This window comes from Eulemur rufifrons, chromosome 17, assembly GCF_041146395.1.
Source record: "Eulemur rufifrons isolate Redbay chromosome 17, OSU_ERuf_1, whole genome shotgun sequence".
Lineage (NCBI taxonomy): Eukaryota > Metazoa > Chordata > Mammalia > Primates > Lemuridae > Eulemur > Eulemur rufifrons.
Genome location: NC_090999.1, coordinates 64,932,718 through 64,955,760, shown reverse-complemented (window position 1 = coordinate 64,955,760; position 23,043 = coordinate 64,932,718). Strand labels below are relative to the sequence as shown.

At 34.2% G+C, this 23,043-nt stretch overlaps 1 protein-coding gene across 8 annotated transcripts in view; it reads left to right on the top strand.

Annotated features, from left to right (window-relative positions):
- Positions 1-23,043, top strand: part of MCTP1 (multiple C2 and transmembrane domain containing 1) — a 494,950-nt gene that overhangs the window by 344,548 nt on the left and 127,359 nt on the right. For 6 of the 8 annotated variants that reach the window (XM_069491905.1, XM_069491904.1, XM_069491903.1 and 3 more), the window contains 4 exons: positions 1,074-1,176; positions 1,516-1,617; positions 1,998-2,072; positions 3,944-4,063. In XM_069491905.1, the coding sequence (XP_069348006.1) occupies positions 1,074-1,176; positions 1,516-1,617; positions 1,998-2,072; positions 3,944-4,063 (400 nt within the window). Of the gene's footprint in view, positions 1-1,073; positions 1,177-1,515; positions 1,618-1,997; positions 2,073-3,943; positions 4,117-4,999; positions 5,226-23,043 lie in introns of those variants that run through there. The other 2 variants (XM_069491906.1, XM_069491907.1) reach the window with 2 other exon arrangements.

The following is a 23,043-nucleotide window of genomic DNA, read 5'->3' as shown; positions in this document are numbered from 1 at the left end:
TTTTATTTTTTGTATATGAAAAACTGCTAAATTCTTCATTAATTTCGTATTATGTCTGTGCTTTAAGAGCCAGGAACTAATCAGCTTTAATTATCTGACCAATTTATTTTTAAGGAATTCCACATTTTTATAAGAGATAAAAGCCTGGTCAGGAGACTTGCACTCCTAAGAAGATTGTGGAGAGTGTTTTTCTCTGGAATGCGTAATTGAATGAATAGGTTTGATTATTATCAAAGCCATTAATTGATTGTGCCCTGATAAAGCCTCTTCTCACATGTGGTTGCAATTTTTCAGTAATGAATATATTCACTTTTTGGTTTTCTCTTAATTCATGTTTTCTTCGTAAACAGTTTGATCAAAGAATAAATGCTGTCAACAATTTGTGCTTATTTTCCAGAAACAAAAATATGAAGAGCTCACACAGTTGTTTATTAACATATGTTGTCTTTGGAACGTAATGGAACACTACTTAATTTCTAAATTCCAGGGTGGTACAATAACTAAATGTTATATTTTCTCCGTTCTATTTTCTGTGTTTGTTAATTTTTATCGTAAACCTAAAAGAAACTAAACCAATGTTTTGGTGAGAGCTGTAAACAAAAAGGAGATGTCTTATTATTATGAAAAAGAATTATTATATAAAATATACTGTGACTCTTGATATCAAACCTGGTAGTGTTTTATGAGGGGAAAATGGGAAGATATGAATTATTGTGATAATGAGAAGAAGGAAAAGTCTAAAAAACACCAGTGCCACTTACTGATTTTTTTTTTCCTGATAACTTATTCTGTGCCCATCCAGTTGGGAAATTATATTTCATTAAAAAATTATAATTTGAAATGACAATGGTGTTCGAAGTTCCAGATGATAGAATCATCACTGTAGTTGACTAAGGTGCATTATGGGAAATTCTGTCAGATACCAAGCTACCTTGTGTACGTGGGTATGCAAATAGCATACACAAACACACACACATACAAAATCAGCTGGAGCTATCTAAATTTTCAAAATCATTCTAGTTCTTGTTTCCCACTAATGAAATCTTTTTTTCTTATGTATATTTATTGTGCAGCAACATTAAAGATATCCATTCAGTTCTTGAAGTGACAGTTTATGACGAAGATCGGGATCGAAGTGCTGACTTTCTGGGCAAAGTTGCTATACCATTGCTGTCTGTAAGTTTTATTCACCTGACACACTGTTCTGTGTTGCTTTTGCTCATGGAAAAAAAAAAAAAAAAAAAAACTCTCAGCTCTATGTCTGTCATTTTTCAACCAAGGTCTGTAATAAGAACACTAAAAATTTTAACATACTCAATTCACGGCCATGTTGAATCCCATGATAGTTAATTTTTCCTGACAGACTTGATCCTGGTAATGAACAGGTACTTGTCAGAATTGCCACAGTTGTTTTGGGTTCTCTGTCAGTTTCAGCAGCTGGGGGTGAAAGGTCACTGAGAGAGTGTATTCAGTGGAGACCGCAAGACAGACGGCTGTCATGTCCTTTTCCCGCAGATTCAAAATGGTGAACAGAAAGCCTACGTCTTGAAAAACAAGCAGCTGACAGGGCCAACAAAGGGGGTCATCTATCTTGAAATAGATGTGATTTTTAATGCTGTAAGTCTTAACTTTGGATTTTTTGTACTGCTAAAGAGTTCAGTTTCATGAAAGCTTTTGTTCCTGATTTGTAGAGAATTTCTGTCATTCCTCATTTTCTCTAAACCTTGATGTATCCTGGAGAATACGCTTCTGCCACAGCCTGGCACACCCACACTTTCTGTTATACTTGGCGACGGCTGCTGCGGTTGTGCTCTGGCTGCTGCCTGCCGGCATAAGAAAGGGAAGCGCATGCATGTGCAACTGTATACATTTATATTTTATGAGCACAGCAGCCACGACTTTGAAACTTTAGAAATTATTGCAAATTGAACTGCGTGAAAAACTTGTAAACATTTGTAATATATGAATCCATAACAGACACATATGTTGATGTATAGGTGAAAGCCAGCTTACGAACATTAATACCCAAAGAACAGAAGTACATTGAAGAGGAAAACAGACTCTCTAAACAGGTAAAATGCAAGGAAAGATTAATCCCTCTGGGAAGACCTGATTATATCTGTAAAACATCTAAGTAAATTCAAATAAACTTTGGAGGTACGGAGGGGGGATGACTATGGAATATTTGATCATCTACTTATTGAAAATGGCTCTTTCTTTTTTTTCTTTCTTTTTCTTCCTTTTTTTCCCTTTCTCTAAAAGATCAAGCAGGGACAATACCAAACTAATAAATTGGATGGGGGGGGGTGGTCAGAAAGGAAAGGGGAGAATGTAGGTACTACATTAATGGACGTGTATTCATGCATTAGCAAAAGAATGATCATTTTGGACATAAAGTACAATTTGATTGCCATGGAATGTGTAAAGGAGACCACTAAAAGCTGAGATTCATGTATATGTCCAGACCACCCACAGGTATGATGCAGGTGTGTGTAAAGTGAGCCCAGCATAAAGCTCTTCCCTCTAATCCAGATGAGAAGGGGGGCTTCATCTTCTAAGGGAAATCTTCCTGTTAATTAGATTTTAACTATGATCTTTTAGAAGTAAACTTTTATTGGCATGTTTAGCTAAGAAAATAGAAAATCAGGCAATCTAATTTTTCTCTCATGAAGGAATTTTAAATTAAGCTTGCTATCTATTGCTTACGATCTTAAATTAGGCTTGATATCAAGTTAAGACAAAGTGATAAGCCCCTCCTTTTAAAAAATGTTTACATCAAATTAAGAGAGATAAAATGTATTCGCTACCATTACAAAGTATACTGAACTTGTCTGTGCCTTCAAATATTTAATAATTTTTTCGGTATTTGAAGCCTAAATTTATTTTTAATCGAATAAATTCACCAAAAATAGCTTTTAAAGGAAGGTGATAGGGACCAAGAAGGAAAACAAATAGGGAGACTCTATTTAGCCTGCAAGGAATTTCAGTTTTAGCAACTTGTTAAAACTGGTCTGCACATATATTTATCTATATTTACATATATATATATTTTTTCCAGGTAACCTCAGTAAACTTTATTAGCTACTTCTTAAAAATACCAGATGAAGTATATTTGGTAATAGTAAAATATTAACCTGCAGACACATAATTATTCTAATTATTAATATAGCTCTATGTAATTTTTTGAACCATCATCTAGCACATGAGCTATTCCTTTTTACAGTTGCAGTATGCATTAGCTTTAAATTTTAAATTTAAATTATATCAATTCTCATATACATATTTAATAAGAGATTTTATAAAGCACTTAGTTACTGTAAGTTTTTCCCTACCTACAAAATTTTAAAAAAGTAATAAGAAAATACAGGTTAAATTTATAATGGGAGAGAGAGAGAGAGAAAGGTACAAATAGAGAGATGACAGATAAAAATAGTAAGAGAGAGGAATCCTACTAAAATGGTGAAAAAACTTTGTTTTCTATAAGAAAGCAGTATTTGACAAGTTTTTCTCTAAGACCCTAAATAAAAACATAGCAAGTTATATATTTCACTTTGAAATATCTTAAAATTAAAGCATTTCAGGAATCTTAAAACCATAATAAAATTTAAGTGTTTAAAATTAATAAAGATGCACAGTATATAAGTAGCAAAAATTTCTTTAATCTGTTAGAAATTTTTTTTCTTCTGAGGCCAGGTTGCCCAACCTATATAACATTATTTTTAAACACATATTTAGCTAAGAAGTTGCTCTAAGTTAATTCTTTCTACTTTCTTCAGAAATACTTCTTTTTCTTTAACTTGTGAGCCAAATTGCTTGGTATATTCGTGTAACTTTATTAACTTCCTGAGTCCTTTTTAAATCACAATAAGCTTGAAGAATTTTGCAGCATATCAGATGGTTTTTAGTCTTGCAAATTCTAATAATATTTTCATTTTCCTTACAGCTGCTACTAAGAAACTTTATCAGAATGAAACGTTGTGTCATGGTGCTTGTAAATGCTGCATACTACGTTAATAGTTGCTTTGATTGGGATTCACCCCCAAGGAGTCTGGCTGCTTTTGTGGTATGATCATACTGTATTACTTACATTGTTATTCATTAAATTCAGTAATCATAGCTTCATGTTTCTGTGGCTATAGTAACAGTTATGTTGATGTGGCCATTTAAAAACTCCTATTTTAAGACTTGACTGGACAGATTTGCCGTGGGCAGGAACCTGATGGATTGTACAAGGTCTGAGTCCAAGAATACATTTTCCCCCCTCAGATTTCCGGAACACAAGACATCTCAGCCAATGTATAATTTTCTCTGTGACAGTTAAAAAGTAAAATTTTACATATTGCATAATTCCAAATCCCCAATAGGAGAGCCAAGAAAAGTACTCACTGTGAAAAATAATAATAGTAATAATCTTGACCATCCTCAATTTGATTGCATTTGTTTTATAGTTACTTTTTCAAAATATGAAAATCATTGGCAGTAGAGTGCTAGTTATAATGCTTTCATATATGAATCAATTGGGAGTGAATGTGACCTATTTAGGAGATATTTTATTATTTCTGAGATTTCCAGGTTTTAAAAAGTCACAAGTGAGAATTTGATAGATCCAAATAGCCCTTTAATAATGTTCTTCTTGTAGAATTTTACTTTGATTATTTAAAAACTGCTTATGAGACCAACTGGCAGAGCTACAAAATCCAAAAGAATACTTTCCTCTGAGCTTTAGCTGGGATTTTCTTCTCATGTTATTTTTGCTTATTCAGGATTTCAGTTTGAAGTTTAAGTGGAGTCCTTTTGAAATTCTTTATTTTATTTTCATGTTTGCTAGAATATGAGTACCTTATGGTTCCTTATAGTTGCCAGTTTTACAGAATATGACTTTATTATAGGGGCTTACAAGAAGAGCCTTAATTATAGTAACAAATCAACATTTTAGTATTACCATTCAAGTGAGTGCATGCACATCTGTCTAGTACTTTGAGCTCTGTCCTCCTCTCAGGCCTTGTATGGGACTTTCATTAATGTCTGAGCACACGGGACAAAGAGTGTGTATGTCCCTTTGTCTTGTAAGTTACCAGAAAGTTAGGCAGCCTGCTTCTCATAGACCCGTTGTTGTCTCCTTAAAGAAAGTCATTGTCATCATTAAGTTTTAGGAAAAAAATCTCAGTCTCTCAATATTCTTTTAGTAACTCTTTCACGTGATAAATACGTTAGGGTACTGTTAAGCAAACTTTATTCTGATTTTTCACTAGCTAAGAGGCACTTTGACATTAATGAGAAAAAATGATATTGAGTTCCTATGTGTATTTTATAATACTACTTCCAGTTTCTATGGGGCCATATAACAGGTGCAAAAAAAATTCTACTCGAAAGGTTATTCTACCATTTTTGATTCACTCCTTCTAAAGTCATTCCTCACAGCTGTTTGTAAAATTTGAAAACAGAGAAATGTGTATAATTATGTCATTTGTTCAGGAACATTCATTTTTAACACTTTAGCATTACAATGTGTTGTATAAGTCTTATAAACTTCTGGCTTCTGGAGGTCATTCATGTAAAATGAATTCAAGATGGCAGCCTTTTTTTACAATTTACTTTTGATTCTAAAAAAATATCAGGCACTGGTATACTGAGCAACTGAGGAACATTTATATATTACTTGAGTATTTTCATTGTAAGGAAATCAAAGTTCATTGAGAAAGAAATGCAATAGTATCTCTCTTAGCTGGTGGTCAGTGTCTGACAGATTCAGTCTTAGGAAACACAAGCTGAATGCAAGAGGCTCACAGAAAAAGAGAAGCGAACACAATAAAGGTAGAAAAAGGGACTCCTGACACTGATGGTGAAAAAAGAGGCCACAAACTACGATGTGAACACACAATGAGAAGAAATAATAATATTAACTATGTTTTGCTGGAAACCGGAAGTGATGAATTACATTCTATTGAATGTGATTAAAACAGCTATTAATAATAACAAAACCAAACTTTATTTATTTAGACCTACACTGGGAGTTCTAGGAGAATGGGAATCATGCCTTTTCCCTCCTGGTACTCCAGCATCACCTGAATAGTACCTAGCATTTAGTAAGCTTCCAATATAAGTGGCTGACTAAACCAATTGACCGATCAATTAGCCAATCAATTAACCTGAAATTTTTTCTTAGGTGGAGAACCTCATTGTTCAATGATGCCAGGTAAATAAGGGTTTGCTCTAATGAAGCTAGTTATTTAAATCATGATAAACATAGCTTAATTCTATTGTAGCAATTTTCCCTGGAGTTTCCTTTTAAATCCTGAACTATTTTATAATCTTTTATCAATCATCAATTTTAACCTCAGATTAAATTCCAATATAAAAAGATTATATAATAATATTTATTAAGAACTTACTATGTGCCAAGGAACTATTTTTCATGCATTAATTCATGAAAGTGCTTTCACACAGTAATGAATGTAATACTCCCAAAAACCTTACGCAGTAGATCCTGTTATTTTCCCAGGATACAGAAGGAAAAAACTGAGGCACAGAAAAGTTAAGTACCTTGCCCAACACCACACAGCAGATATTATTTCCTTCCTAAAAGAGCTTTTAAAATACATACCTTGTAATTTTAATATCAAAACAGCTCAGAAAAAAGCTATGGTAGGGTATTTATTCATCTTGTAGGTATTAAATGATGTAAGCATTTAAAAACAAAATGTTTCAAAGATCTCATTGCATAAGTAGAGCCTCTTTTGGCCAGTTTATTGAAAAGAACTGCTTTCCATTAGGAGAAGAGTATGAGCAGCACCCCATTGTTACAAACATATTGTTCCCATCATTCCCTGTTGATGGATCATGGGTCTATTATTATAATATTTGTTCCACTTGGCCCACTTTTTCATAAATGCAGCTGCCTCATGGAGCACATGCGTCTGTACCATTACGCAGCTTGATTTTGGGCCCAGACCAGTAAACTTTATAATGTTTAAGTGCCTTTATTCTATTCGGTCTGATTTTTCTTTTCTAATTTAGTATCCAAAAATAAATGTAGAATAATAAAATCCAAGCAGAAAAACAATGCTTTTTTTGTCCCAATGTCAATTAAAGTGGGGAGCACAAGAAATGCAGGGTTAGAGCAGCGCCAGCCTCTTTAGCACTACCTATGTGTTGTGGAGAAGATTCAAAGCCAGCTGATGATATTGGAGGCAGAAATCAGTCTGGAAGGTGATAGATAAAATATAAGCAAACACATTTCTGGGAAAGTCCTTATTTTTGTGTGCAATTTTACTATGAATATTATCTGCCTAAGAACGAACACAGATGTGTGCAGTGCGGAAGGCACTGCTTGTCTTTGGGAATCATCTATTGTAGACGTGGAAATGTCTCATAAATTGGGCTTAATTTTCATCAGGCTCTTGACCAGACATTTGTGTTCTTGTGGATGTCAGTGGGTGCAACATGAAAAAAAAAAGAGTGCACGTTCTCTCTTTCTTTTCAGTACTGTCATTTCTCACTGTAATGAGCACAAAAATAATTGGACAACTGAGCTATCAGTAAAAGGACACACTTCAGTGTGCGTCAAAGAATTATTTTACAGGACAAACTTTAATCTTTAAATGTGATTGTAGATAATTTGTGGTACCATCTGTCCATTTGGAATTGTTTTAGCCTTTTCTGTCGTTATACAGTAAGTGCCGCTGTGTTTAACATTAACATTTGATATTTTACACATTTAATTTCTGTTCTGCTGTGTGGTCCTTGGGGAACGGAGCGCTAGTGCTACATGAGAGAGACAAAGTATTGATCAGTTAACATTTCAGCTACATTTATGTATGTCGCAAAATTAATGAAAATGCCAGACAAAAATGTCAGAGTGCACAAAAAGGTAGAATTTAAATTTGGTACTTTAATGAAAAGTCTTAAGATATGCATTATCAAAAATGTCCTCTTGCTTTTAAAGTACAATTCCTAATAGAATAACTAAAGGGAGATACATATTTTACTTAGAGGAACAATGAACATGAATTATGAAGGAATGTCAACTCCTCAAAGTACTCTGTGTTCCAAAAACGGCATGTTTGAATGGTTAACTGTTAGTCATAAAATACATTTGTTTCTGTTCATATCTGGAGGCTACTGACTTCAACCCTCTGTCCTGCCCAGCCTACGAGGCCGGTTTCCTACTGAGATTCTCTCCCTACGTTTTCCTTGGTGTCCGTGTGTTCCTTTTGTGTCAAAACCAAGAATTCCCTCTACAGCAATTCATCGAAGCCACTCTGGTTCATTATTTGTTCTTTTCTGGGTCTTTTCCAAATGCCTCATTTTCTTTTGCTTCCAGATAATTTGTGCTCCACCTTCATTCAATCCCCATTTTAGTAAAAGATCACATTCGGGACAACTGCTACTCCCAGAAAGCTGGGCCATTATGCAGGAAGAGAGAAAAAACAGAGATGATGTATGCAAAGAATGACATGAGGCAGCTCTGTGTAGCCAAATGATTTTTTAACAAATGAAGGATGCACAAGCAAAGGAGGAGGAACTGAACTTGCAGAGGCAATGGGAGTATAATACAACGTTCCAAAGACAATAGGCTCCTAAAGATATCTTATCATGTACTTCCTGTGTAGAAAGCTTGCTGCTATTAAACCACATAGGATTTTTTAAAAAGTTATTACAAACCATAAGGACATTTTAAGTGGCCATCATGATCAAGGACTAAAAAGGGAGCACTGCTTAAGAAGAAATATCAATGTAAAAACAAAGGCACGTGTCTACATCACCTGTTGTTCAAGTCAGCATTCATATTACTGAACAATGAAACGCAGGGTAATTACACTGGACATATTGGAGGTCACTTTAAGTTTCCAACAGAAATTTCTATTTTGAAAATTTAAGAGACATCAGTAATACCACACTAACAAAATTATGCTTTCAGTCCATGGCAATTTTCAAATGATTTTTATAGAAGCTTTTTTTGTTGTTGTTGCTATTGCTACAATTATTTTTTTAGTGCTAGCAGAAAAATTGGAAATGTCGCAGATATAATTTTTGTTACTTTCTCCACAATAGCAAAGCAGAAGGACCCCTGAAAAATAAAAAAAACAAGTACAAAAGCAAAATGATGTACGATTGATAGTCCTATTATACTCATGCATTTTCCTAATTATATAAGTATGAGGTTCCAAGCTCTTCTGCCCACCTTTCTTCGTTTATGCTTTCCCCTGACATGAACATTGACTGAGTTTACTAAACAATACTTCCAATTTATACAAATTTTAAAGCTACGTTAAATATTTCTTCACAAACATGCAAGGAAAGAAGAAAACTTGTGTAGAATTTCACTGATTTAAAAGATTCTGTATTTCTAAAGTTGCCTAAAATTCCTTTCACAGTGTCAAAAAGTATTGACACTTAGAAGTTTCTAGTACTACAATTTTCAGTAAATAGATTGTATGCCCAACTCATATGGACATGCTGGCACATCAAGTTGACACTCAAAATACGCATTTTTTTCCCTAAATTTACCTCAATTCTAGGGAAGAAATTTTTTCAAGCATTGTCCTGAATTACATGAAAAATTATAAATTAAATGAAAAATTGTAAGTTATTATAAAGAAAACTGCAAGGTTTTCTTGAACATACCTTTCATGAAGCATTGCATATAATTCTTGCAATTACATAAAAGTCCCCCAAAGAACATAATTTAGAAGTGAGTTGGGTTTTACCATTGATCACTAGTAACTAAAATCAACCCTGAATCTTAAGAAACATAGCAAACCAGATAATAATGGAATAAAACATTTTCTCTAATCCTTCCTGAAGGGTGATGCTCTAATTCCATTTTCAGGTCTATTTAAATGTATAGTCATTTTTGTTTTGATTTTGCATCTGCTAAATCTACAACACAAAGCTTCCTCAAATCAGCATTTAGTTCTCTATAAATAACGCCAACGCCCTTTTTTGTTTAACAGATGTCAGTAAAAGGGCTTTCTGCTCTTTGGAGGGAGATAATCCTGTGAGCTACAGGGTCTGCTACTTTCTGAAAGGCTTCTTTCTCCTAAATTTTATCTCATATTTGGAAGAAGAAGAAAAATTAATGTGTAGGTAACACACATGTTTCCTATGATCTCTTCTCTTCCACCTTTGTTCTCAATTTGGGAAGTAGTAGGATGCTGTAATCTGGAAAAGTTTTCTTCTGTGGGTGATTTGGAAAAAATAAAACTATTTCACTTCTTCTCAGGTATAGTGCTGTTGTGCTATGTTACAGTAAAAAATAAATTGCAAATATAACTGACATAACTATGACCCCATATTGAATCCAAAAATTAGCCTACTTGTGAGCCTTGATGGTGCGTGCAATGAAGGTTAGGGTGGTAGACAGAGAGCCCCAGTGTGGTCTTTTTCTGGCTGTGTGGATACTGGCCCGTTTCACCTCAACCTTCCTCCTTGCAGACTTATCTGGGAGTTTCAGCCCCCAAACCTTTATAAGACACTTAAAAAGTACGTTGGATGGTCCATATTTTACAAATGAGTTGACCAAGGATCAAAAAATTATAAAATAATGAATCAGAGATGTCTCATTGTCTGTCCCCAGATTCCTAATCCAAGGTTCCTGTCCTCTGAAGGATTCTCTACTTTCCAACTTCAATTTAAAGTGTAAGGGATACACATGCTGAGCAAAATGGCAAGCTGTATTCCATTGTAACACATTATTGTATATTTTGCAAAGGAAAAAGTTTAAATGAATGAGATAATTATATAATTTATTTTAGTAAAATTTCATAAAGAGTAATAACTTTTGGATTGTTGTAAATTATAGTGGCAGTGCAGTCATTAATATTCTTTGGTCATTAAGTTCACTCTCCACATGTTTTCATGCCCTTTGTATCTGGTAAAAATTAAGAAATGGGAGTAGAATGCTTTCTGCTTCCCATTTCTCTATTTTGACTAGTTATAAAGATATGCTCTAGAATTATGAACATGTTAGACTTAATTTGCCAAGTGAGAAGCCAATATGAAATATTAAGGAAGTTGTTTCTGTTTTTCTTTGCCCCTTGTCTTGCCATCATTTTACTACATTTTACATTACAGTAGGAGCTGGGGATAGACACTGTAGTCAGTCTTCGGCACAAGTAGGTCTGCAAGTTGTGACTCCATGTTGTATCTTCTCCTTTGCTGTGCTGACAGAGGTCTAACACTCAGCAAGTGGTAACATTTAGAGATCAATAACACAGCACAGATGTTCACACCAGTCATCAGCTATTGGCTCAAAGCAAAATAATGAAGAGAGAATCAGAGAAAAGCTAAGAGGCAAGGAAAGATGGAAAGCATATCAAAGTATAAACAGGTAATTGGATAAAAACAAGTCAGCCCCAATTCTAAGGGAAAGAATAAAAGATTTTAGAAACAAAATTTGGCTTTTATTTCATTTGAAATCAGTGTTTCTCCATTTTTTTTCATATTCACTACTCTAAGGAGAAAAATTTAATTTACTTTAATGAGGAAGATTAAATACTATGGAATAAGATTTTGTCTGGGGGTATTGAGCTTTGGAGGGCCACAAATCATTGTAATATCCAAGAATTTTTGTTCCCCCCAAGAACCAATTTTCACCCCCTTGAGTGTCAGAGCGCCCCAATTAGAATGAGTGCTCTGAGGTTTAATGTAAGTTTACTTACTTACTTACTTTTATGCTCTTGGTGGTAAAGTCTAGTTTGGATTTTCTGTAGTTTGCCTATGATACAAATTTTTCCCATAGGGAACCAATCTGGAGGAAGAGAATTTGTGATCTCTACAGAAAAGTATTGACTACACTAGAGTCCAATTAAAGGAAAGATTTTGTTTGGCTACATAGAGATTGAAAAATTTAATCTTCCCTCTTTTGCAACCCCGTATGAGGGTGTTCTTCTCTAACCCAATTCCAGGGGTTCAGTGCTGTGCTTCACCAAAACAGAGAAGTACAGAAGTCTACATGAATTCTGGACTAGATAATATAGTCTCTCTCACTATGAGGGTTTGATGGATTTTATCCAAATATTGCACTGTATGTATAACTAATAAATAATCTTTATATTCTTAATATATGTCAGAGATATAAAGATACAAATTGAGATGTTAAGCTCAATCACTCATTAGATCTTCATTGAAGGACAGAAAACAAAAGGTTATAGAATAGGAAAGTTACTCAAAACAGTGAAGATACTTGTTCTACTGGCTGTTCTGCAGGACAAGTTACCCAGTTCACCATAGGTCAAAAGACTTTTACTATTGCAATTTATCAACGATATGTAAATATATGATGTTTTATATCCCCTGTAGCTATATACAAATAATTCTATTGCAGTTTCTATAGTTAGCATTCTATGCAGTTCCCGCCAAGCAGACTTCAGGCAATGTTTGAAATAAGAATATTTCATCGAGTTTTGTCATAAAATGTCAGCAAACTAAACAATGTTTCCCTTAGTCAATTAGAGAAATCTTTTGGAGTGAATATAAAATAATAGGTCACCAAGGTTAAAAGTAGTCCATTAATTAATTATTCACAAATTAACATACTGACGTATAAGAGAGGGGTTACATTATGAAGTGATTTAGTAAAGTGATGGCCAATATTCAGAGAAAATTAATTCATAATTATAGAAGTTCAGATGGCAGAATTTATTTTTTTCTAGTTAGGCAGCAATATTGAAAATGTAAGGGGGTCAGTATATATCTGGGCTTGTTTAAATTCTTGTTGTTTGTTTGTTTTTATTATTTTTAATTGACATGTAATGTACATGTTTATGGAGTACAATGTGCTATTTCTATAAATATATATACAATATGTAATGTTAAAATCAGGGTAATTAACATATCCATCACCTAAAACATTTTTCATTTCTTTGTGTTGGGAACATTCAAAATGTGCTCTTCTAGCTATTTGAAAATATGCAATAAATTGTTGTTAATTATAGTCACCCTGTAGTACTATGGAACACTAGAACTTATTCATCCTGTTTATACTTGTGCAATAACCTCTGGCTATATTCCCAACCCTGCTACCCTTCCCAGCTAAATTCTTTTAAATAGAGTTTGGTTCTTCCATTGCAAGAGCCTATTGTATACCTTAACCAGAAGGCTGGTATTTATAAGAGAGATCTTTAACCTGGGTTCTACTAGTTGACTGAATGTGCACTGTTTTCTTCATGTTTTAAATTCTTAGTATGAACCTTCTACTACAGTTTTATTTCTAAGTCCTAAATCTTGGCTGATGTGTAGTTGAAACAGAATGCTTTTCATAGAGGCTCCCAGCCTCCAAGCAAAACGTGAAAGCCTGTTTTGTAAGGCAGTTGTTTAGACCTTGGAACATGTTTCTCTATAGTGGCAACGTCATAGATAATGACAGAATCACTCACAGAGCCTACTGATCCCTTCATAGGGTACTAGCTGTTGATGGAAACATCACTTGGAAAAAGTAGAAGTAGATTCAGTGGATTGAGGCTTGGTGCTCAGAATGTCAGGAACACATCTGTCTCAACCCCAGCTTCAGGGTGGGGTCCCTTCCTAATGGCAAAGGTAAAGGGCCTAAAAAGGTGGAGGTTGTGTGGGCTTTGAATGGTGCAGATGAAGTCATAGACTGTTACAACTGAAGGGAGTTTAGAGATTATTTTGCAGGACAGGAGATTAAAGTGCTAAAAGGTAAAATGACTTACTAATACAATAACTCCCCTTCTTCCCCTATTGCTAGTAATGGAAGCTTCAAAGGCAGCAACAATGAGAAGATACGAAAGGTGAAACTTTTAAGTCAAATTGTCCTTAATGAAGAGAAACCAGGTGTCTGACATGGTTCTGTAGAATTCTGAGTATAAAATTGGACTCCTGATCCTTGGTATTTTCTGTTAAGAAATGTGTTGATCTGAGAGGGCTAGAATTGCCTATTTGTTCTAGTAAATCTGCACCCAATCTGCTTAGTATTATTCTTGCAGTTTAAATAATGTGTATACATTATGTCTTGATGATCTTTTCTATAAACTGAGATCACATCACATTATAGTTCTCAAAAACACTGCGTGGAGATGTGTGTATAGCAATAAAAATCTCTTAAAGAGTTTGTTGTGTGTTTAAGCAAGGAACATTTTAGACAAGAGTTATCATTTGGCCTCCAAGTAGGATAAATGGCTTTTTTTCCCCAAAAGTAAATGTCGACTCATTAAGAATATATTTCACAGGTTTCAAACATATATTTTCATTGAGTTGCTTAAATAGCTTAAACTACCTATATTGATCCACATTGATTAAATGGTAGCTGAGATGAACCTGCCCATGGCCTAAGTTTCCATTAGACTAAATAAATGCCAGGGAAACAGTGTATGTATTTCAATTATTTAGAAAAACTGGTGACCCAGCTTCCTTGTATCACCATCTTCCTAAATTTCCTTTAAATTTTATAGATCCAAATTACTCCAGCATAAAATTAAACAACATAATGGAATAGTGTATTCCTTTACAAAGTAGTGGCAGTACTGAAATAATAATTTGGGCAGGTTTTGATATGAATTTGTAAGATGTTGTCCCCTTCATTATATAAATTATGGGAGGCATAGTTTGCTATAAACTTGGTGCACCAATTTATTGCTATTGGAGTTACTGGAGTGAAGAAAGCTAAATTAAATCATCTGTATGAAATGCTTTGAAGTCCTTAAGTAGAAGGGCCTGTGGATGATTTAGACTTGAATAATATACATGACCACAACACCACAGGTTTTTGTTTCTGAGAGTTATGTAATATTTCAAAATTTGTATCAGTATGAAAAAGTATTTAACTTAAAATTATTATTGGAAAATATTCTACACGGGACCTAAAATTGAGAAATAATTCACAAGGAAAAATGTCCCATCAGTGTTGGCCACAAATGCATGGCTCTTTCTCCAAAAGATATACCAGAGACATATTTAATAATACCTGGGTTCTATTTCTAATTGGCTAGACTTTTTAGCCTAAGTTTAAGGAACTAGGATATAAAATAGATTGTAAACTGAAAAATGCCATTCGCCAGTATTTTTAATCCATTACCGGAGCCAATGACGGGAAATAAATTCAGGCTCTCCTGCTTGGTGTGCATTTCAGTTGCTGTTAACAGGTCTTCCCCGTTTTCATGCACACTCAATGAAATGCGCTGAGTGGCTGACTCAGATGACTTCAGCGGCAAAACTTGAAGTTAAAGCTGTAATATTGTAAGAGAAACCCCTAACAGTAGTATTAGATGAAGCTGAGAATAAATGTGGTGTATCAGGCATCCTAAAAGGGTGGATGGGGGATACATTTATGCCCTCTTCTATCTGCTGTGAGATCCATACATAAGATTCACACTCATTATTCTCGTCATCTTAATGAGATCAGTGTAGGAACATTTCTCTCTTTTCTCTCTTGACTGTCAGAAATGGGACACTCCATTATTTCTCCTTCCTCTCTCTGCTTTTAAGGGACTAGTTATATTTTCTTGGAAGGCCAGAAATGTTAACTGACTACGGCAGGCAGCCCCAGAATGTCGCATATAAAGGCTTAAGGACTTTAGGTAGAGGCCACAACATTAGTCTCTCTCTCTCTCTCTCTCTCTTGCTCTCACTCTCTTTTTCTCTCTCACAAGAGCTTTTATTTTGTCTCAGACTTTTATCATCTGCCGTATTTCCCAAAGGGTTTCCCTGGAAAAGAAGAGGAAAGATAATTTCTCCACGTGGAGCAAAAGAGGGTACCTGAGTATCACCTCTGATTGTTATCCTCCTTCTCTTTGGCTCTGTTGCCCTAATTAATTTTGCACACAGTCTTCCTAAACCAAGTCTGAATGCAATTGGTTCATGTGTCCACACCGTACACATGTCCAGCCTTGAACTCAAAGAGGTAAAATGGGCAGGGGACCAACTTCTAATGCACCTTATCCTCAAATAAATTTCCAGGTCTGTCAAGAAACAGTCACTATTTAAAATTAAAGTTGCTAGGAGGGATTTTCGTTATGTTTTTAGATTATGAATCCCCTTCATCCTTAAGGAAATAGCCATAAATTACGGAAATATTAAGTGATCTAGGTTTATTGATTATTATGTCATAACCACACTGTTTTTGGTACTGCTTTTCTTTAGAGAAACTCATGTGTTAGAGGATTCCCTTTAACATGATTGAAGAATTTTAAAGTAGGCATTTTTAATATTTGCTGCCCTCTTAATGATTACTTGTTTAATGCACCACTGTTAGCACAGGGATTATGAGTTAATAAAAATGTCATAGGATTAGTGTATAAAACACTATATAATTATCCCCAGGTAATGATTAACAGCATAAGGCTATATTAACAATATTCTTAGTGTACAATCCCTAAATGTATTTGATTCTCATTTTTTAGAAAGTAATTTTATACGGAAATTCAGTAATAAAATATTTGTGAGATTTAGTTAAGCTAGTTCACCCAACCTTCCTAGGTACATGAATTTTTTTCAATGCTTTATATCATATGCTTATGTGAAATATCATTCTGTTTTAAAATTAGTCTGAAAGTTTTAAATGTTGTCTTAACATTCACCAGAGCAATCTTATTGAGATTCATAAAGAGATTATCTATCTCATCACAGTGTTTGTTAAAACAGTTGAAAAATAAAATTAATAAGCCATTAGGTCATTATTACATAATGGTTTTGTTCACAAAGATAAATGGGTTTCTCTTTCCCTCTTTCTTTTTAAATAATGTCTCTGGCTTTGTTCCGTGGCTGCAGCAGGCTGTTAGTATGTATCTTTATACCATCAGAATGAATGAGATATATCTGTATAAATTATTGATTCACTTGAGCCTACCTTGGTAATTCAGAGCTGAAAACTCTGGCAGCTTATCTAATAGAATGATATAACTAGCAGATTGAAGTTACCTACCACAGCAACAATTGCCAGTTGGGGGGTCAAATGCCCTTTGACCTTTATACCTGAACACCTGCAAATTGAGCTGTATCCCATTCAGAATTTTAAGAACAGGTCCATTGTCGCAGGAAGTAGAGTTTGTTTCTTGGAGAAAATTATGCCAGTTCTAGTTCTGAATGAAAGACAAGGCCTTTATTACTCAAGGGATATTAGGGCTGACTGCTTTTTTGAGAAAACAAATTTGCTGTAACTTTATCTGTAATTTAGTCCTGAATGGGTGCAAATAGACTACACATTGTATGGAGCAGAAAGAAGAAAATAGGGGTTTGTTAAAGCCATACTAGGCTTTGTAACCATTATATTTCCGAGGGAAGTCTTATCGGAGTTGCAGGTTATAAAGGGGAATATTTTGGTTACATCCTTAGTATCAAACACCTGTTCTGAATTTTAGTTTAGAATGACATTGGAAAAGAACATTTTCTGGTCTAAAATTGTGGATGATGAAACACACATCTCCTGAAAGTTACTAGGTAGGCTTTGACTTAGAGGCTGGCCCCATTGAGAAGCTACAGAAATTATTAGAAATACTCCCCATGACATTGAACCTAGTCAGAGTGTGTTGATTTGTTTCACTTTTATAAGAAAATCAGATGCATAGCTTTATATATTCTTTCCAATTAAAAAATAAATCCTATTCAATATTATCGACATAAGAGTGTGGTTTAAAATTTGCCAAGGCTGTAAGTGAGATGAATATTTTGAGAAAAAGCATACTTCAGCTGATGAGACTCCAGGCCACATAGTCTGGGGACTAATGGATCATAGATTATTTGGAGAAACTCGTCTCTCAAGTTTGGTCACCCACTCCTTACTCAGCAAGCTCAGTAGTTGTCATAGAAACACTCGATTTTCAGTGTTATAGTTGATCACTGACATGGGACCAGACTAGGTAATCAAACATCTTAGCCATATGCTTGTTCTAAGCTCCAACCTAGTCAATTAGCACATTTTCTATTAAAATTTAGTTGTAATAGGTCTTCATTAGCTAGCAGTTGCCATAATTGAATAGTTTAGTCAATCATTCCATCCCCCAACCTCATTTTCACTTCTTTTCAGAGTCCAAGTAGGAATATATCCAAGAACATTCATGATCCCCACCTCAAGCAAAATTCATGACCCCCACCTCAAACAAGCTGTTTGAGGTCCATCCAGGGTTTAACACTTAATTTTTCTTATTATGTTTTGGCATATATAACTAGGCCCTTGGGCTCTCCCCTTTTTCTGTTTATTTCATAATTTGTAGTGTTTCTTCCCTGAATAAGGAGGGAGAAGTCTTTTGCGGTAAAGGTTCATTGTGCCATAGATGAAGTGTCTCTAGGCTGTGACTACCTTTCTACCTTTAAACTCATCCCATCTTCACCATCCTCCAGTCTCCTCACCAGATACCCATCTGGGCATGTCGTTACTCTGATATTACCCCCATTATCTGCCCCATGGTTCCTGCCACCCTCTGCCTGTGTCTGCTGTATTTTATGCCACTGAAACTCATCTGTGCCTGGAATAATCCCTTAGGACTTGTTGCCTGGAACTTCCAGGCTGACAACTAGACAATCTGATGATCAAGTCTGTTATCTAGGGGTAGGAATGGGGCCACCTCTAAATAACATATGTACATTTCATCACTGGCTTTGTGAACAAGGTACATCTGATTTTCTTAAACATACCAGTCCTTATTTACAAGCAGGCTGTAACTGAGATATCAGAGAACAGGTAGACCATTGGAGAAGCCCTCAGATAACACCATGTAGGACATTTCTGTTCCCATCCACTCCCGGGGGTACCCTTTTGTTTGGTGAGAATTTTACCTCTTCCTTCATTATGAAATGATAAATATGAAACAACCTGGAAATGAATGTGTCGTAAAGGTTTTCTGAGCTGGGTAACCTCATTGTGCTTTTCTCTGTGTAATGCAAAGGAAGAAAAAGCAGCTACCCTCCTAAGAAGTGTAACAAGCCACACTTTGCTTAAAAACACAGGGCTTAACCTTCTCTGCATAATAAAGCATCATAGCTGCAAATTTTCAGCCATCAGAATGGCACATGAAAAGAAAGGATAAAGTCAAAGTCATATTAACATTCCTGCTACTGTCCATTCTCTGGAACATGATAGAGTCCTTTCCAACATATCCATCTTTGCTGACCAAGTCTTTGGGATTTAGATTTGTAGGCTGAATTCAATGTAAGAATGTAAATTGTTTCAAGGATGACAGATTACATCTGGTTTCTTCCCCACCCCCCACCAATCCCTGTGTTCACCTTTATAACAATTTTTTTTCAAAAAGTAATGTGGTTTAAAAATCATTTTAAGTTGCCCAACATAAATGATAAAATCAAATATTGGATTCACAAACAATAGCCTTTATTGGTTTGTGACAAGTGATCCATCTTTTTACATTAGTGCAGCTTTCTGAACCAGATTATTTTTCATAATTGATAATTTGTGAGTCATATATTTGTTATCTGTTATTTTATGGCTTTGAAAATAGTGAACGATGCCAAAGATCACGAAGCTTTTATAAAGAAAATTATTTTAGTGTAGTTTATTGGCTGGCATTTTCTGAAAGTATGTTACCAATGAGTTTTGCAGAGAATGTAACAAAGATAAAAAGTAACATCCCTTGCTAGAAAGAGGCCTAATAGGTCTAGAATTCATATTGGTAATGTGAATTTAGTTTTAGGAATCGTTCATGTTTAGCATGAGAACAATGAAAATATACAAATGAGAAAAGTGTTAAATGCCATTCTGCAGGCTAAGAAAAATAGTTTTGTTACATATATGGGTAACTTGCTAATACCTTGCTTTGAACATTACACTTATACCAACAGAATAATGACACTGTTTCTAACAATCAATAATTGTAGTTGATTTTGATAGCCTTAGGATAAATATCCACCAACTATAATACAATTTTTTATTTTACTATTTTATATTTTGTTCCAAAAGCTTTCTAAAATGCAGTAGGAAAATTCTTACCATTTGTTATGGCTTATAATTACGTTATTATAGAATTAAGGGCTGTATTCATGAATTTATTTGCCCCAGTTAAATCATAATAAGGCCTTTAAAATCTAGTTTGCCTAAGAGGGCAATATTAAAAACTTTTTTTACCCTTAATTAATAATTCTCTCATACATCCTGAACATTCTCACTAATTCTGTTCACAATTGTACTGACTGAACAAAGTATGAATCAGTTGCAAAAGTAACAGTTTAATTTACTGCAAACTGTTTAAGAGGAAAAGTATTTTTAAATGAATTAAATATTAATTTCATAGAAAACTTGTTATGAATCTGCTTTTAGAAATTATATGGTTCTGTCCTCAATCTTTATTAAAATTTCTCCTGAACAATTTAATTATAGAGAACCATTTCTAATAAAAAGATTATCTGCTTAATTAAAATAAAATTGAGATCATTTAATCATCACATAATTATATTATGATTATATACAATTAAGCACCATATATAAAACATTTACTCTTCGAGAGACTGTGATAGTAGGAAAAAAAAAAAAAAAAAACACCTGTAGGTTCATGCCTTCACCACTTCCACTTTTAAACTTATGGATTCTATTACATTTATTACATCACCTAATTGCTTAAAATTCATAGTTTAGTTGAGGGAAATACTGAACAATATGTAGTTGTCTATAAATCAGAATAAACTAGCATACTTATTTCTAGTAAATGCATTTTCTTTGATGGTTCTGTTATATTCAAACTCTTTAATTGAATTTCATATGAGATTATTACCTCTAAATATTTCAAAAATATATTATTAAAATTCTTATTATTCCAAAGCAATCAAATAGAATAATATTCTTTCCCTGTGCAACCTGCACATGTTCTAAATTGTGTTTAAAAGTAAGGATGTGTGGAACATCTCCATCAGAGAGGCAAACAGAATGTTTGAACTACATAAATAGCAGGATTAAAGATGAGTAATTTTCCTTTATGCAGATCTTAGAAACTGCTGGCAATGTTACTTAGCATCCATAACACTGTGCAGAAGAATTTGCTCTACCTTTTCAGATGTTTCATTGGCCTCATTTATGGCATGTGCAGTGATAGTGGGATATGTTTATTTGTACATATGGAGTGACAGATTGTTGATGTGTTTTAACCATAATATATTATTCAGTTTTGAAACCTAATCTCTTTAGAGTTGGAATTTCTTTATCATTGAAAGGAAAAGGCATTTCTAATAACTTGCCTTGTATCTGCATTTTTAAAGTTACTATCCCTAATTCAAAAAATGTGGGCTGCTATTTAAATTACTGAGAATTCATTGTTAATTTGATATTTTTTGCCAGTGAAAATCAGATTCCTTTATTGTAAGATGGACTACCATCTGAGCTTCTTCACCAAAGTATTCAATATTTTCTTAAAGAAGAAATACAGTTTAAAAATATACAACCTCTAAATTACTCTAAATATTGAATGTTAGATAGTTTTGAACAAATGGATTTTGTTCAAAAAGATATATTAGAGTCAGGGAATATGTAGTATGAACCGTCCCCTTACCCCACCACCACTGTCTCAGGAGGTTTGTTCAAATCATAGAAACTAGTTCCAAATTTTGTGATTGATCACTCTACCAAAAACAATTAAAATTATCGATACAGATTCTATATAGAATCCCTATATAGAATCAATATAGATTTAGAGATGTTATAAGACATTATTGTGAGACAACATTTTCCCCATCAGGAAAGCAATTTACATTTTTCAGAAGATAAAGGAAAGAAACCTTCAAAAGGATAAAAGGGGAAATAATTCAAAACTCTAAAACTGCATGTAGTTTTAAAACAAAAACTGTCAATCCCTATCCCAGTGTGTATTATGTAATCTTTACGTGCTCCTGGGCTTATCTACTTGTCAGTAAATAACTTTCATGCCCTTATATAAAATTGTTTACCTCTTTTCCTCCTCCACACTGTCATGCATGTCATTCTGCAGTTTGGCCTGTAGGTAGCAATCTTGCACCACAAAAGCTCTGCATTTATTCATTTATTTAGGCTGGAAAAGCTTACACCATTACAGATCTGTTAAATGTAAGCAGTGTTATTTGCATAAATTCCAGACTTTGGTGATGGTCTGTGATCTTTGTGGCCTACAGATTATTTATGCAGTTGTTTGGCCTTAAAGTTCACGATTTTTCTCAGAGGTGACTTTACTTTGCATCGTGACCTCATATAGGTGGAAGACGGCAGAATGGTTGGGTGCATAACCTGGAATCTTGAAAATCATGAGACCTCTTGTCTGAAATGTAATGCTTTGTTTCTCATACAACCCTTCAGATAAAAAAAAATCCGCAAATCTTCTAAAATACAGAATAACATTTTAGTACTTAGGTAGCAAAGATTATACAAGAGTGCTTGAAGTCAGGCATCCTCTCACGTGCAATGAGGTGATTCTGTTAGCATCTCACAACCTTTACCAGTTTAGACATGATTATCTCTATTAAGAATAGTTAAAAGCCGAAAGGACCAACATTATTGTGACTAGTTATTTTTAAATAAATACTGCAAATTGCCATTGCTTATATATTTTTTAAGTGGCAAAGAAAATTTCCTTTTCTTTGCAGTTTTTTTTAAATTATTGACAGCATTGTATTAATTCAAACAGTTGCAGAGAATGTGTTCCATATCAAAATGTACCTTTATTTCTAATTCATGGGTTGAAAATAGTCCATAATGTTTATAGAATTTTAACTTTATATTTATTTCAGGAAGATAATTCTATTTGGTTAACAGGGGTATTTGTCCAGTTTTGGCCTACTTTTGTTCCTTCATTTCTTCCTTCACCATATCAACTGAGTGCCTGCTAAATTGCCAGACTCTGATCTAGATGGAGATTCCAAATCAGTTACTATCTGATCCCTGTGAAATAGAGATGGAAGCAGGTTACAAAGAAGAAGGAACATTTGAGCTGAGTCTTAGAGGATGAATAGGAGTTTGATGGTAAAGAGGAGTAAGAAAGTATTTCAGGCAGAAGAAATAAACAGCACAGATTTATTAGTACTACTAGAAAAGGTTTAATTAGCACCCATATAGTAATAACTTCCAGAATAAAATATTTTTGTTCCATTTTATTATTACTGTCAAAATACCAATTA